At 38.8% G+C, this 15,734-nt stretch overlaps 1 protein-coding gene across 5 annotated transcripts in view; it reads right to left on the bottom strand.

Annotated features, from left to right (window-relative positions):
- The window catches only part of SPIRE1 (spire type actin nucleation factor 1), a 90,325-nt gene that overhangs the window by 18,658 nt on the left and 55,933 nt on the right, over nt 1-15,734 (bottom strand). For 3 of the 5 annotated variants that reach the window (XM_053396578.1, XM_053396580.1, XM_053396581.1), the window contains exons 8-11: nt 14,623-14,752; nt 11,867-11,908; nt 3,117-3,283; nt 361-451 (exon numbers count right to left, since the gene is read on the bottom strand). In XM_053396578.1, coding sequence (XP_053252553.1) covers nt 361-451; nt 3,117-3,283; nt 11,867-11,908; nt 14,623-14,752 — 430 coding nt within the window. The remainder of the gene's footprint in view (nt 1-360; nt 452-3,116; nt 3,284-11,866; nt 11,909-14,622; nt 14,753-15,734) is intronic. The other 2 variants (XM_053396579.1, XM_053396582.1) reach the window with 1 other exon arrangement.

Below are 15,734 nucleotides of genomic sequence, written 5' to 3' on the forward strand. Positions count from 1 at the left end.
CAGGAGGTTAGTTGACCTAATGATTCAGGAGGTTAGTTGACCTAATAGATCCTGAAGTATCACACCTGTATTTTCCTTTAGTCTGTTCCAGATCAGACTCCCTGGACACCAGGACTTTCCTTTTTTTGCCAATTATTGTTATTTATTTTACAAATTATTACAAATCATTACCAAATTAATTCAACTTAAAAGAATTTTCCACAACCGGTTTCCTGCTCTCCTTATGAGATATGTCCAAGATAGACCCATGTTGATGTGTAAGTTTCCTTTAACTTAGTGAATTGGGTGTCCCTTGCTGGAGTCATCTGCTCCTAGATGTTCCTACTGTACTGCACACTTTTTCAAAGGTTGGATTCTTACCCTTTTTCCCAGATATGGTCTCTGGAAATGTATCTTCCATTTGGGAGGGAGAAATACTACTGCTGCTGGGTGATTTCTGTACATACTCCTCCTAGAAGAAAGAAAATAGGTCATTTAGATGTTCTTGTTGATAATTGCTTCCACTTTAAAAAGCAGACAACATCTACAATACTTTATTTAACAAGTTCCAATTAATAATAATAATAAATTTTATTTATATCCCGCCCTCCCCAGCCAAAGCCGGACTCAGGGCTGCTAACAACAATAAAACAGTACAAAAGTACAGCACAAACAACACTCTAAAATCATTCATTATAAAATTAGTTATGCTTTAGCATTTCTACTTTCTAGTTATTAGCAAACTTTTCATATGCCATGATCAGAGTTTTTATCAACACAAGGTACTGAAAAACACTAGTATATATAGTCATTGGATCACATTAATAAAAATATTGCTAGAAGACAACAGATTACAAAATCTTGTGGTTGTCCACCCCCAACACCTTTGCTCATATACCTCTTTGCTCTGTTTCCATAAATTTTCTTATGTATATACTCAACAAATATTACTTTTATTCATTTGAATTTAGAATAGAGTTTGCGGCTTACATACTTATAAAGTATAACATGATTACTTAGCTGGTATTTCTACTCAATATAGCATTTTTCCTATTTCTTTAAATTGTATTGGTAATTTACTTTCAATTTATTATAACATGAAATTCAACCTAAGGTCTTATTTACATGATATACAATCCAAGTTGTATGCTCCTGGCTATAAGCATTGACTAAATCACTGTCCCCGGCCAGTAACAGGAACTTTACATTTTTCTTTTATGGCATCTTCTTTCAAAAATGGAATTTCAAGTTAAATAAGCTATAGCCCAGAAATTACACTCAAGCCCCTTTCACTGATTGCTGCTATTGTTTAAGTACTTTATCACCAAATCATGACATGGCATGGTGGAAATTTGCAAGTCCATATTCCAAAGCAAACTCACTTGATACACAAATAAAGATTTCTGTGCAGGTCATAACATGGTTCTCTTTGGAATCCAGATCCACAACAAATACTACAAGGTGGTTCAAGAGCTTCATTTTTAACTTTTTAAAAAATGGTACAAGGCATTCTGAGCAGCTACAAAGTACAGCTCCTGTTGAAAGGATTAAAAATTGAGCTGCAAAGGCCCCTGGAACAATAGTTTGTGATTAGGTGTCGTCACTCTGAAGAAAATTATATGGCAGGGGGTGGGGATGACATGATTGTCTCTATGGGCTGAAACAGACTTTTAAAAATAAATAAATGTGAAATTGGCATAAACCAAATTTGAACTATCTATCCATCTGTAATCAAGACTTCTATGTCAGGACTTTAGAGGAGAGAGCTGTAATTAATTCAGTTTCTGTTTAAGTTAAATAAGAGTTAACTTTAACTGAGACATTTCTTGTTAGCATTATATATAAACAATATTAAAACCTTGATGATTTTATCACAATGCATTTTGTAATAAAAATATTCTGGTATTGTAAGTTTGTCTGTTCCAACTCCTCAGTAGCTGAGGGTGGGGTGAGAAAGAGGTGAATGCTTCTGTTACAAGCATGCCTGACCTGGAAATTTTTATAGGCATCAGGAATGCTACCTGGCTTACTGGTGCATGGAAGTTTACCTGCTTGATGGCGTGTCTCCTTGCAATTGCCTTGTTAGCCAAACAAACTGAATCCCCACAGAACATCCTTTAAGTCACCTGTTCAAGTATTGCTTTGACCTTGAGTCCTAGCAAAGGTTCACGGAAACCTACTTAGGTTTTGTTCACTAAATTTTAGAACTGGGTTGTTAATCTTAAAAAGAAATGTGGAAAACCTCACATTTTGTCAAGACTGATTCATTACTTGTTTTATTTAGGGGAGGGGATACAGCATTATAACCCAACTGTAAGGTATCACTGAATACAGACAAGAGCAAAAAGAAGGTTGAACTCTGATAGACTTGTGACAGATAGAAACTGTTATTCTACAAGAAATGCTATGTGCTGTTATTCAGCCTGAGCTTCCAGAATTTGGAAGGGCCATAAAGTTCCCTGGGACTAGAACAATCAGACAAAACCATGCCAGCACTCCCAAAGACACCAAACATGGACAGGCAAATATTGCAGTGCCTCCTCTTCACTCAGGAGTTTAAAGAATGTGCAGTGCTGGGCACAGGAATCACACGCAACTTATTGAAAGATCTTGCACAGCCCAAAGTCTCTCTCATCTCCACTCTAGTTCCTGAGCCACCAACCTTCAAGGGATGCAGGGCCACCAGCTTTGCTGAGAAGCCAGACACCTCCATATCATCATCATCTGACAGGGGCCATTCCACAAGGCAGAAGGGAAGAGAAGGGATATAGACCAGTTCATTGGCAGAACTGAGAGACCATATAACTTTGGCTCTGTCTCTTCTTGAACTTCTTCTACTTCCCCACCCCCCAATGATTATTAGAGTAACTTGTAACTTAAACCTAAGTTTTCTTATTTCCTTCTCCCTTAGTCCTTTTCCTTTTTGTGTCATGTCTTTTTAGATTTTAAGCCTGGGGGCAGGAACTTGCTTGTATTGATCTCTAATTGCTCTGCAAACCTTTTCTGGCTTAAGGTAAGATTTAGAATTATTCAAAAAACAAATATATAATACCTTGAACAAAAAATTCTGACGAAATAGAAATTAATCAACCAAAATGTAAATCCTGAAAAGAGGTTCAGACCAACCAGCATCTTACCTCTGAATCTGAGCTATCCAGTTCAGCCAAAGTGGGAGCTTTCAAAAGTCTTTTCCGTTGTACTGTCAACTTAGTAGCACCAATGCCATTCACCTTTGCTTCTGATGAAAAGCTGCCATTCTGACAGCTTTCTGAAAGATTTTTGGAGGCCTCTGGTGTTGATACATCTAGGGGGAGAAAGAGAAAAATTATTGTGGTGGCACAGTAGAAAAGTATACTCAACTTATACTTGTTTCTCACAGCGCAATTAATACCGAAGTTTCACAACTGTGAAATTTATCTCTTTTTTCTATAAAGTTACAGACACTGGAGTGCAATGTGGATGTGATGCGACAGAAAAGCATTAGTGGATCTGAGGAGGAAGGGAAGCATGTGACTTTCACAAATGTACTTTCAAAAACCTGATCTCATTCAAATTATAAACTTATTTGTGTTTCTAGCAGATAACCCTTTGCTCAAAGTTCAATAAAACCAATAAAATGTTAAAACTTGGGGAGCACTTTTGCCCATGTGAACCCTCCTGTACTTCTACTAGACTACAAAGCAGTCCCGCCTCCCCCCCCCCCCGTTGTGCTGAAAGGTACCTATGGCAGTAGAGCCTGAGACTCTTCATTCCAGGGTTGTGGGTTCCAGCCCAATGTTGGGCAAAAGGTTCCTGTGCAGGGGGTTCGATTATATGACCCTCATGGTCCTGTCCAATTCTATGATTCTATGACCTATTTTTCACTCTCTGCCCAAATGCATATTCTGAATCATACACAACACACGGTCCCTTCATAGGGTGAAGCAAGTGCCTACTGTCAGCTCCACATGGCCGGAGGGCAACAAGGAAGCAAACAAGATTGGCTACTAGGTGGGGAAGCCACCCCTGATACTTCTGCCCCCTGCCCAAGAATCCTTTAAAATCAAAAGACTTCCAGCTCCAGGAACTGCTCTGCAATTACAAACTAAAAAACTGAAGGTCTCCAACCTGGTGCACATGGGCACCAAGGAAGGCTTGGGAGGGAGTCAGGTTCATGATTTCTGTTTACGGAATATCCCAGGCCCTGATTGGATGGGTGTTGTAAATAATCTATTCGAATTATATAAATCCATGCTTCTATTTTTAGAGGCAAATCTACTTTGATTTTGTGAAACCGTGGATAAACAAATCATCCATCCAATATTGCTAAAAATAGTTTTAGCATATCAGCAGCCAGCTACTTACACCTTGCAGAACCCAAAGCAAATTCACAAGGAAACATACACACAAACAGAAAATATAACAAAAAGAAAAGAATAAAGCTCAAGGATAGCTTGAAATGCATTTTACCAGACTATTATTTGGTCACACTTGTAAGTATTTTCCAACTGATATGTAGTTGGGGGAAAACATTTGTTTTTTACCTTTAAATAATTCTATTACCACTTAAGATATAGATTTTAAAAAACCAGGAGTCTTGTGGCACCTAACACATTTTTGTGGACAACAGCCAACAGATGTACGAAGGGAGCTAAGGGAGAAGGATTCTAAACAGTGAAGTGCAGACTGTGATAGTTATGCTATTTCCACCATCCTTTGCTTTCCTTCGACTTCACTCTTTACATTTCTCTTCCTTGCCAAACGTGCGTATGTACCGTATGTGTGCGCATGTGTGTGTGTGTGTGTGTGTGTGTGTGTGTGTATAGATAAACATACAGACACAATTGCAGGTAACATTTGATGAAGAGGACTAGTCTATGGAAGTTTATGGGGGATTGTTATGGGTTTGTTTTGTTTTTGTTCTTGTTTTTATTATGTGTTTTTATTTTGTATTTTAATGCTGTGAACTGCCCAGAGAGCTTCCGACAAAGAGCATCAAACAAACATCAAAATGAATTTGTTAGGTATTTAAGGTGCTACAAAACACTCTATTGTTTTTGCTGCAACAGACACTGGTATCCCTCTGTCATATGATATATATCCGTACCGTTTCCCAGCTTTTAGTTATCTCATGGAATCATAGAATCATAGAGTTGGAAGACACCACAAGGGCCATCGAGTCTAACCCCCTGCCAAGCAGGAAACACCATCAGAGCACTCCTGACATATGGTTGTCAAGCCTCTGCTTAAAGACCTCCAAAGAAGGAGACTCCACCACACTCCTTGGCAGCAAATTCCACTGTCGAACAGCTCTTACTGTCAATCTCAAGAGAATCAAGGCCACAATGTCTTCAGACCAGTAAAAAAATAGAATAAAATATTGGAAGCAACTGCTTATAACCAATATTCAGACTGAAAATAATTCAAACAAACGGTAAAGGGCAACTAACTTAAATTTACAGCAAAAAATATAGCTAGCTATTAGATCTCTCACACACCACAAAATTACTGTAAATACAGGGCTTTTAGAGGCTGTTTTTTTTTGTCAGTATAAACTCTGAAATGATAATTAATTCAATACAGATTAATTTAGTCAGACAAATGGGAAGCAATAGCAGTTACCTCTGCTGTTAGTCAGCAATTCAAAGACAAACGGCAGCCTGGCTGCAAAATATACATTTTTCATCTTGCCAAGATGGAAAAATAGCTATCAAATATTGCAGGCTGCAATCCTTTTTGGAAAACGGCTGAGTTGGATCTTTTTATAGTGCAATCCTATACATGTCTACTCAGAAGTAAGTCCATTTGTTTTCACTGGGGCTTATTCCTAGATAGGTATGCATAAGAGCCTTAATGCTATGACATTTTGGTATCAGTGTCTACTACTAAGGTGTAAAACAAGATAATACAAAACCAAAATGGAATTCACCTTTTCTTTCTAGGTACAGATTACTGTGCTTACCAAATGAATCAAAGAGAACATAAATTACCGGTATATATGAACATGAGCAATCATGTACCCATATGCTGTTTGTGTTCAAGAGCAGTTTTCATTGGAAAAGACAATTAGAACAGATGGTTAGGATTTTTAATATGCTGTTTGCCTAGATATGGATACAATCTGGAGATGATAGAAAAATAAAAATAAGTCTTAGAATTGATGCTGATTTCACAATCCCAAGGTGACTTAGGGATTATCCAGACTTCCTCTTCCAGGCACAGCTCCGCACTTTAAAGCGCTCTGTGTGCAGAAAACCTATTGTTGTTTGCCCCAATTCAGTGGTAAAATGCAGGTTTGGACACAGAGCTTTAAAGTGCTGACCTGTGCCTAGAAATGTGGCACAAAAGGAATTGTTATGTATAGCTAAACCTGCTGGAATTCCTTCTTCTTGAAAAGGAAAATGTTATGGATAGTTGTAGCCCAGAGCCTCTACACCTTACCAAATTAATCTGTGGAGGACGGAAGCCTATTAGAGAAGAAAAGGAATTGGGATTAAAGAACAGGGTGACATAAATCCGTATATAAGAACTTAAGATTTATGGTTGTATGTATGCTTTTTGTATGTTTTTTTCATTTTCCCCTTTTTTGTTTCATGTTGTCATTTTATTATTTTGGTTATTTTATTGTCTGTGTTTGTTCATCAAGTAAGAAAACTAATAAAAAGCAAAATAAAAAACACACAAATTAATCTGTGGAAATGAAGTTTGACAGGTCTCCCTAGGCATAACTATGTTCACAATCCTAGTCATGAAAACCTTTGTCCTGGTTCTTTTGTCATTCTCCTTGATGACCAAGTAATTGATTATCAAGGAAATTAGAAGTCTCCTCTTTCAATAAACTGCACTAAATGGTGAACAGGGCAGAAGTAGGGAGGACCATCTATTTCTTAGTTAACATTATGTCTTTGATCAAATCCACTTTCTTAGGAGAAATCCTAGTTCAGGCCTTTTCATTTAAAGATAAAATTCCTGATTCAATTAAGTAGCTGAATACCAGGAATTGTGCACTGATATTAAAGAATCTGTTCCTAATCTTCTTAATTTCCATAAACAGCTTCCTCTGTAATTTCCCTGTTAGTATACAGTGGGTTCAGAGAATAAGAGTTATCATTTCCTCTGAAAATAGTTCCCTGGTGGGATCTTTGTTAAATTATTAATTACTGAATCCTCTTTGCACAGCTGGTCGAAACATCAAGTAATTTATTTGAACCATTTCAAGATCAATTGAGCAACTGCTTCAGACTTAAAAAGTATTTAATTTACAAGCTCTATGGAAGTGGATTTCCAGTTACATTTTGGGGGAGTGGATAATCCAAGAATAGCTGGGTTAGGGGAACAATCCATCTCTCCCTTTCTTGTGCCTCAGCTCTTCTATCTTCTAGTTAGAACCTGAATTCAAACCAAAATAAAATGGGCAGCACTTCACATACATAAATAAAATTGCATATAACATGAAATACACTCCCTGTCACCCTCTTTTACATAAAACCACTGAAACACATCTTTAAAATAAGAAAGCAGCACTTTTAAGCTAAAAACAGAAACAAACAAAAAACCTTCCTCTCCCAACACTTCTGTCTAGCCAGCTGCTAAAACTGACTAGAAGTATCAATTAGAAGGAATGTATAAATTTAAGAGGCGAGGAAAATGTGAACAGCAAGCATGACCAATGTGGTAACATATTATGATTAAAGTTATTATGATTAAAGTCAGAGGCTCTGTAGGCAGTCCCTATGTTCCTCTAACACACATTGGCACACACCAAGAGATGGAACAGGTCTTCTGGGGGAAACCAAGTATGATAGCAAAGGCTTAAAGCAACACCCCCCTGGAGGGTAAATGTCAGAAACCTGAGGGAACTGTAGTGGTTACAGGGTGGGAGACCACACAAATTCAATAAAAGGTGGCTAGCATGCACCTCCTTCCCTTTCTGGTGACAAAGGAAGCCTCATGGAACAGGCTTCTACTGGAATGTTTGATGGGCCATGAGATTTGACTCCCTCTCCTTAGTGCCTCTCCCCAAAAAACATTCCGATTTATACAAGGGAGATTTCATAATAAAAATCTAAGTATAACCAGGCTGTGAAAATTATACAGCCAAATATGTTTTTGGCTAGTGGCTTGTCCAGTGTTGAAGGACTAATGTAGAGTTGTGGTTCTGTGGCAACCTGTTGGAAGTATAAATAAAACAGGGGCCTTTTTAAACCAATGGTCCTTGTTCCATCTGCATGTGCAGACTAATCTTCATGCCCTTGATCTTCCCAAGAGTCTATCTGATAGTTGACACACTTTGGTGTCACCTTCAACAACAGGATTATGAAGAGCAGCTGCAACTCTTTTCAGCTCTTGATAGAGATGAGACCTTCCATTACTTACAGCCTCCTTATTTACTCAGTCCTCTTTACTCAAAACACTGACCTCTACTGCTGCTCAGACCATCTCAAAATGCTTCTTCATCCACATGTCCACTCTGACTTTAAGCCCTTGTTTCCTGTTACAACCCTTCCTCCAGTTCTACCAATCTTCTGCACTTTATTTCCTTCCCTTCCTTTCTTGCCCCCTACTCTCAGTTTTAAGACAGTAAGCTCCTTGTAGGTAGAGACTTGGCTGTTCTTTACAAATGAAACTCTAAGGTGTCACGTATAGCAATGGTACTGCATAAACCAGAGGTGTGCAACCTTTTTGGGTCCATGGCTCCTTGACCAACTACATTCTTTCTGTGGCACCCCTAAGTGGCTCAGGAGCGCAGTTATGCCACCCTTGCCTGCAAAGCTGGCAGCCACTCACGACTTTTGGAACACCCCCCTTGTGGAGTGTTCATCAGCCTCCTCTCTTCTCCCGTCTCCTTGGGAGTCCTCTGGGCAGCTGCAGCTACCATCACTGGTCTCTGAGCTGCTCCTCCTGCCCCAAAGAGAGATGCCTCCTCTCACTGCCCCACAGGGGCCTGAGAAGCACCCCTGGCCAGCCCCAGAGGCACCATTTGCCTGGAGAGATTGTAGCCAGGGCTGCTGCAACAAACAGCTGTGCAAGCCTTTGGGAGGCAGAAACATGAGAGGGCATCGGAGGTAGGAGGGAGGGAAAGAAGAACAGAGACCAGTGTTGCCCATGGCACCCCTGATTATCACTCAAGGCACCCCAGGTTGCCATGGCACACAGGTTGAAAATCACCGGCATAAGCGATTAATAATGATAGTGATGAAAATAACAGAGCCTAATTCAAAAACAAAAACTATACTTAAAACTATTTGGACAAACATTGTAAAAAATAATACAAATAAGACTACTGCTCTCCTTTTTGAGGGATTCCCTATTTGTAAACATCAAATCATCAGACAAAACAAGCAGGGAAGTTGATGATGATGAAAGCACCAATTAACATGGAAGCAAATGGAAATATCCATTTTTAAACAATTGAATAAAACACACACATACAGCAACACAGTTAAAGAAAACTCCTGAATACAGCCTATTCTTCCTTAATCCAAAATCATCATAACTGAAGCTTGTGCTGATCATGTGCTAGCCCGCTTCTATCCACAAACTCCTCAATTTGCTCCCCAAAAGCACAACTCAGAGGAAGGTTCAGAATTCAGACGATAAAGTACCAACATCACATTTCTGTGTGATGCACATGCCTGCCTGTATAAAACTTTTTAAACAGAAACAGAAAAGCAAAAGCTCTTTAGATAATATTCAAATCCAAAGCATGGTTAAAATCTGTAACATGTTAAATAGTAAATCTACAGCATATTAATGTATTAGTGTGAAAGGTTATGGGTCAGATCCAACATATTACAAGTGGGTGTCCATTTGTGCAACAGGATTTCACCTCCCTTTCCTCCCCACAGCAGCCCCTCTGGAGCAGATTTTGGGGGCATGCAGGGGGGCTGAAATGGGGAGAAGAGAAACACAAAGCATTGTTGCGCAAGCAGGCAGATATCACTGGATGTCACCCTGTTTAATGTAGCACATATAATTTTAGTAATAGAAAAAAGAGAGTACAGTGGTACCTCTGGTTACGAACTTAATTCATTCTGGAGGTCTGTTCTTAACCTGTGGTACCACTTTAGCTAATGGGGCCTCCTGCTGCTGCGCCGCCAGTGCACAATTTCTGTTCTCATCCTGAGGTACTACTTCCGGGTTAGTGGAGTCTGTAACCCGATGTGTTTGTAACCTGAGGTACCACTGTATCTATTGAAACAACCTCATAAGGTTATGAGTTCAAGAAAGAATAGTAAGTTCTCGTTTTATCACCCTTCCTCCTCCCCTATTCCATGTGAATTCTCTCTCTCTTTGATTTTCAGAACTAGCCATGGCTAATGTTATGCCTGCACGAGAATCTTTGCTAGCCCTGCTTAGCTCTCCCCAGAGTTCTGAAAGCTACTTTTAATGATAGTTGCAAACTCTTATTTGGTGCTTACCATGGTTAGATGAAATACTAGTACACATGTGCTATTACACTACATCATGGTTCAGGCCCACTGTGAGCACCTGCAATGGTCAGGTAAATGCTGGGACTCATAGGCCCCAGGAAGGCCATTCAGGGCTAATGCTAGACTCTGAAATAACTTTTCACTGTCTTTGTTAATTTTTTATTTTTTTTACCAAAGTGGTGTCCATGCTGCAAAGTGGCTGCCAAGGCTGCATCCACCCACCATCTGCTTTTCCTCAGAATGCTTCTGGAACCTGATGCCAAGAGGTATTCTGGGAAATGAAAATGGCAGGTGGCAATACCCTCAGAAAGTGCTTCACTTTGCAGTGTACCTGCCACATTGAGAAAACATGTTAAGAAGTGACAAAGCTACTTGTTAAGCTTACTTGATGCAAAGACCAGGGTGATATGGGAGGTCCTAGGAGGGGGTCCTGGACTCCGTCAAACCTAGCTCTGATCTTGCCATATGAAAATAAAAGGGAAGGAAAATTCACATGTGGAAGTGGAGGAAAATTGCATGAGCCTAGAGGCCACTGCTAATCGTGGTTAGAAGATCATGCCTGTCATTGGCTCATGTATGAAGGGAGTTCTGGACCAACACTGTTGTGGAGCATTGCACTGGTACAGTGAACCAACGAAACCAATCTTCTATAAACGGTTTGTGAATAAATTTATAAGAACCCAAGAAGAGTCTACTAGATCAGACCAATGGCCCATATAGTCCAGCATCCCATTATCACAGTGGCCAACCAGATGCTTGTGGTAAATCCACAAGAAGGATTTGAGCACAAGATGATTCTCCCACCCTGTTTTTCCAGCAACTGGTATCCAGAAGCATTATTGCCTCCAACTGTGGAGGCAGATAAGAGCCATCATTTGATAGCCCTTTCCTCTGTGACTGTATCTAATCCTATTTTAAAGCTGTCTAAGTTAGTGGCCATCACTGCCTGCCATGGGTGCGAGTTCCATATAACTTTGTGCTGCATGAAAAAGTACTTTCTTTTACCTCTCCTGAATCTTTCAAGATTCAGCTTCATGGAATGTCCACATGTACTAGTGTTATTAGAGAGGCAGAAAAACTTATTCCATGCCATGCATAATTTTATACTTGTCTATCATGTCACCACTTACTCACTTTTTCTCTAAACTAAAAGTCCCAAATGCCGCAACCTTTCTTCATAGAGGAGTTACTCTTTCCCTTTGGGTGCCCAGTCAGAGTAATGGGTATTTACTCAAATATATTATACTAGCTCTGCACTCTTCTATAACTACAGTATTTTTTAAAATAAATGTTTACACAAATGCTAATGATTTTAGTGTGTATCTCAGATGATATTTAAATTAATCTTAAAATCTGCAGACTAGGATTTGGAAAAACATCCTTCAGATGTTTTTCTTACATTAAACAAAGAAATGGAATGGAACACGATTTACAGTTATCACAATAACCACGTCAGGTGCTGTAGCACTTTTTACCTGACAAGTCAAAACTGTAAGACATGCTAAGAGGCCGGATTGCTGGAAAAAGAAAAGAAAAGAAATCAAAATGACAAAAGAAAAACAATCTGTTTTTAAGGGAACACAAAGAAAACAGAAGGTTAGTTTAAATGAGAGACATTTCAAATTGTATTATACAGGCCAATCTAAATCTGAAATGAGTCAGACACTTTTTCTTTACAGCAGTAAAGGTGTAAGTGTAAACACTGCAACAGCATCATGGGAGGTTGGAAATACATTAACACCTGGATCCTAAGCATGTATTTCCCTGGAAGGGCCAGTTTAGCTAATATTAACTCCACATGCAGAGCACAGTGAGTATGATATTTAAAAGATCTTTACTGCATTTGCAGCCCCCAATATGCGCGTCTATAATATACCTATCATTGTTGCACATTCTCATCAGGGATGATGCTGGTGTACAGATACTCTGCCTAACTGGGCTGCACATGTGGTGATAATCTTTTAAACATTACACTGCCTTCACATTACATAGCCATAAGTAAAGGCTTTCCTGAAGCCTGCATGCAGGATTAATACCTTCTAATTTGGCCTGAAGTCACATCGATTTCAGTAAGGGCCACTTGACACATGACAAATTACTTAAATGAGTGTAGAAAATTGCATATAAATCTTTGTGTACACTGTTGCATACAAAAAATACACATTTTTGTTGCTTCACATGTTTAATTGCAAGGAAGTTCTGACTGCTAGCAGGTTTCTGTGGCATATACACACGGAAAAACAGATCTGCAATTTTTCAGCTTTGATTTTGTAAATTCTATTTTATATTTCAAAATTATTTTGGTATAGGGAATTTGTCATGTTAGAAATGGCTATGAATGTACTTAGGATCACTGGTAAAGTAAAAAAAAAAAAAGAATCCTGTCACAAAGATGCTGCTGAAAAAGTTATTCTGTAATAGAAATACATGCATAAATACATAAGGAGGGTGGGGGAGGGTAGCAAACATTATGGCACTACATTTCAAGGAGGTAGGCACATGCAATTGCAGAGGTACTCAAAATAGTTTGGTCAATTAATCTCAGTACTGGCATAAAATCCCTGACTCTACTCCCAACTGTAAATTGCCAAATGCACAAAATAACTATTCTTCAAAGATATCTGTCATTTTTTTTGATGAGAATAAGGTCATCTTGGCTGTAAAAAGAGCAGTTATTGGTGATTATAGTGTTTTCTCTAAATGCTTAAAGTGCTTCACATACTTCACTCAGTAATCCTTACAACAACCATGGAATGTAGGCCTGTATTATCCACAAATTACAGACGCGGAATTAAGTTTGAAAAATGGTGGTCCGCCTAAAGCTGCCCAATATGCTAAAATTTGAACTAAAATTGGTTTACAACTCATGCTTTTAACCACTTGACTATGCTCTCATGAAAACTGAAAATAGGCAACTGCTGATAATCAGAGTATGCACTGCTGGTGCATAATTATATACTGTAAAGCTGGATGTGTAAATAGATAACTTGAACAGCAATAGTATTCACACTGAATATTCTGACACTATAATTTAGGGGTTGCTAAACTCCACTTTGGAAGAAAAGATCCATCCTCCCTAAGCAAATTTTTCTGCCTTCTGGTAGCAGCAGTGAAAACAACAAAAATTAAAGAAACACTGTGCTGGTATAGGTGGAGCCTAGTGCCCTGATGGGGACGAAGATGGTTCCCTCCCCATTTATAGGCATTTCCTTCTTTATTGCCTGTGACATTAATAGTAGATACACAAGTCCTCTCATGGTGGTGCTGTTTTATGACTTTTAAATAAAAGTTTTAATATGTGAGAGTTTCAGCATTTATTTATTTTTAAGTGTCAGACAACAAATATCTCTTTCCAGATGCATCAATGCCCTATAATTTCATTGACTTGTTTTTATTTAGTTTTTGAGAGGATGTGTGTTCTTGTGTCCAATGCTGCAGCATATATCTACCTTGATTTTTATTAATGTAGAAAGTGGTATGGGTATCACTCTTCTCCAAGCTGTTACATGTGGACTAGATATCACACTATTGCATTTAAATGGAATCTTGTAGGACTACTGTGCAGAAATTGGAAGAGAAGTTAAAAACACACATCCCATTCACCAAAAGAATAAGTGACATGTTGCTTTGTACAAAAGGAAAGCAACCACTGCTACTTGTCAATAAATTAGTGGAAAACTACTCCATGTGTCCAGCAAAGATCACTGTGGCAATTATTATTTTCCTAGACCAACATAAGAAAAATGAAATAACTGAAAATTGAAATAGCTGGTCTAAATCACTGATCATTATTATTACTTCAATAAATACAGAGCCCATGTGCCTTTTAATAAGCAATCAGAGCTCCTGAGCTTGCAGACATTCCATTTCACTTTAATGACTATTCTTATGAAGAGAGCTCAGTGAACATACTGGTTTTTTCACTCCTGCAAGAATCAAGCACTTAGGTACAATCACCTCCTATCAAAATCAACAGGTGGGTTTTGTTTAGCAATTTCCTTCCCTCTTTAGCCCCTTATTCCCCACACCCCCAAATCAACACAAAAGTGTGCAGGTATGTGGGGAATCACTGGAGAATGTCTCATTCCCTGTTCTCGTGATAGAAGGCTCTGCTTCATCAATGAGCCTTCAGTAAGCGGAATGACACCAGTTGGATACAAGCCATTAGCAATATGCAATAATTTCATCAGCAGAGTACCACCCAGGACTAATATAATCAAAATCAAAATACCTAGCCTGCTGCGCCTGATCTCATCAGGAGAGACGGGTCTCAGTTTTCTTTCAGACTTGATTTCTTCCAGTATTCTTTCATGGAGGCTACGTGGTCTTGGTGGGGTTGGTTTTAGTTTTCTTGCAGAGGCCTTGTGAACATTAATACAAAAGTAGAGAATTGATGCCAAACACTTCACAAGAGATGTGTACAGCAAATTATTATCATGGTGAAGTCTTTCGTAAACTAAAACACACAGAGGGTTATGGGATGGATTCAGGCATTGATCCAGACAGGCTTATATAATAAACCTTACTGGTTCTGAACTAGATCAAATTCAAGATAGCAGGTCTGATAGACTTTGTTTCTTCATGTTGTTTCTCCTCAGTGCTCAATGCAAAGGCAGCTAATTTTTTGGTAGTAATTGTACTTGCCCCATTTAGAAATTAAAGTATTCCCCCACCCCTTTTCAAATAAAAAGGGTATATTCATCAGGAACTGGGGATGATGGGGGAAAAACAACAACTAGGAGGCTACAAGTTAAATGGGAAATATGATTTATAGTGAATTAAAACCTCTCCCTCCTTGAATCAAGAAATACAGGTGTAAATAAAAATTGATATTGGAAATTGTGTGGACAGAGTCAGGAATGAAAAAACCCAGAAAGCAAACAACAAGGCTAGCTGAAATAGGTTTGTAAGGAATGCATATTAATTCAACAGTGAGTCTGGCAGCAATAAAGTTAGTGCTTGTCTGAATCCTGTATATGTTAAATATCAAGGGGAAAAGATAGCATGACCAACAGGAGGAAGTGCATTTGGGCATACCTGTCCCTGGTTAAATGGCCCAACGAGTGTGTGAGGAATTAAGAGAGGCAATGTCTGGGCAGGAATTGGCAACAGAAGGGAGGAAGAGTACAAGACTCAAGGTGAGAAAACCTACTGAGAGCAATATACTGTGAGCAGGAAGAAGGAAAGTGAAAATACCAGAAAGTTTTATTTTAAAAGAATTCCTGTTACTTGTTTTAACTTTCTATGCAAGCATTATAAAGCTGAAAGGGGATAGATTATATGGAAAATGTTTGTGTTTTGTATTCTACAGCATTTTTCAGGTGAGAAGTGGTAGGAGCATCA

This window comes from Podarcis raffonei, chromosome 7 (genome assembly GCF_027172205.1).
Source record: "Podarcis raffonei isolate rPodRaf1 chromosome 7, rPodRaf1.pri, whole genome shotgun sequence".
NCBI classification, from domain to species: Eukaryota; Metazoa; Chordata; class Lepidosauria; order Squamata; family Lacertidae; genus Podarcis; species Podarcis raffonei.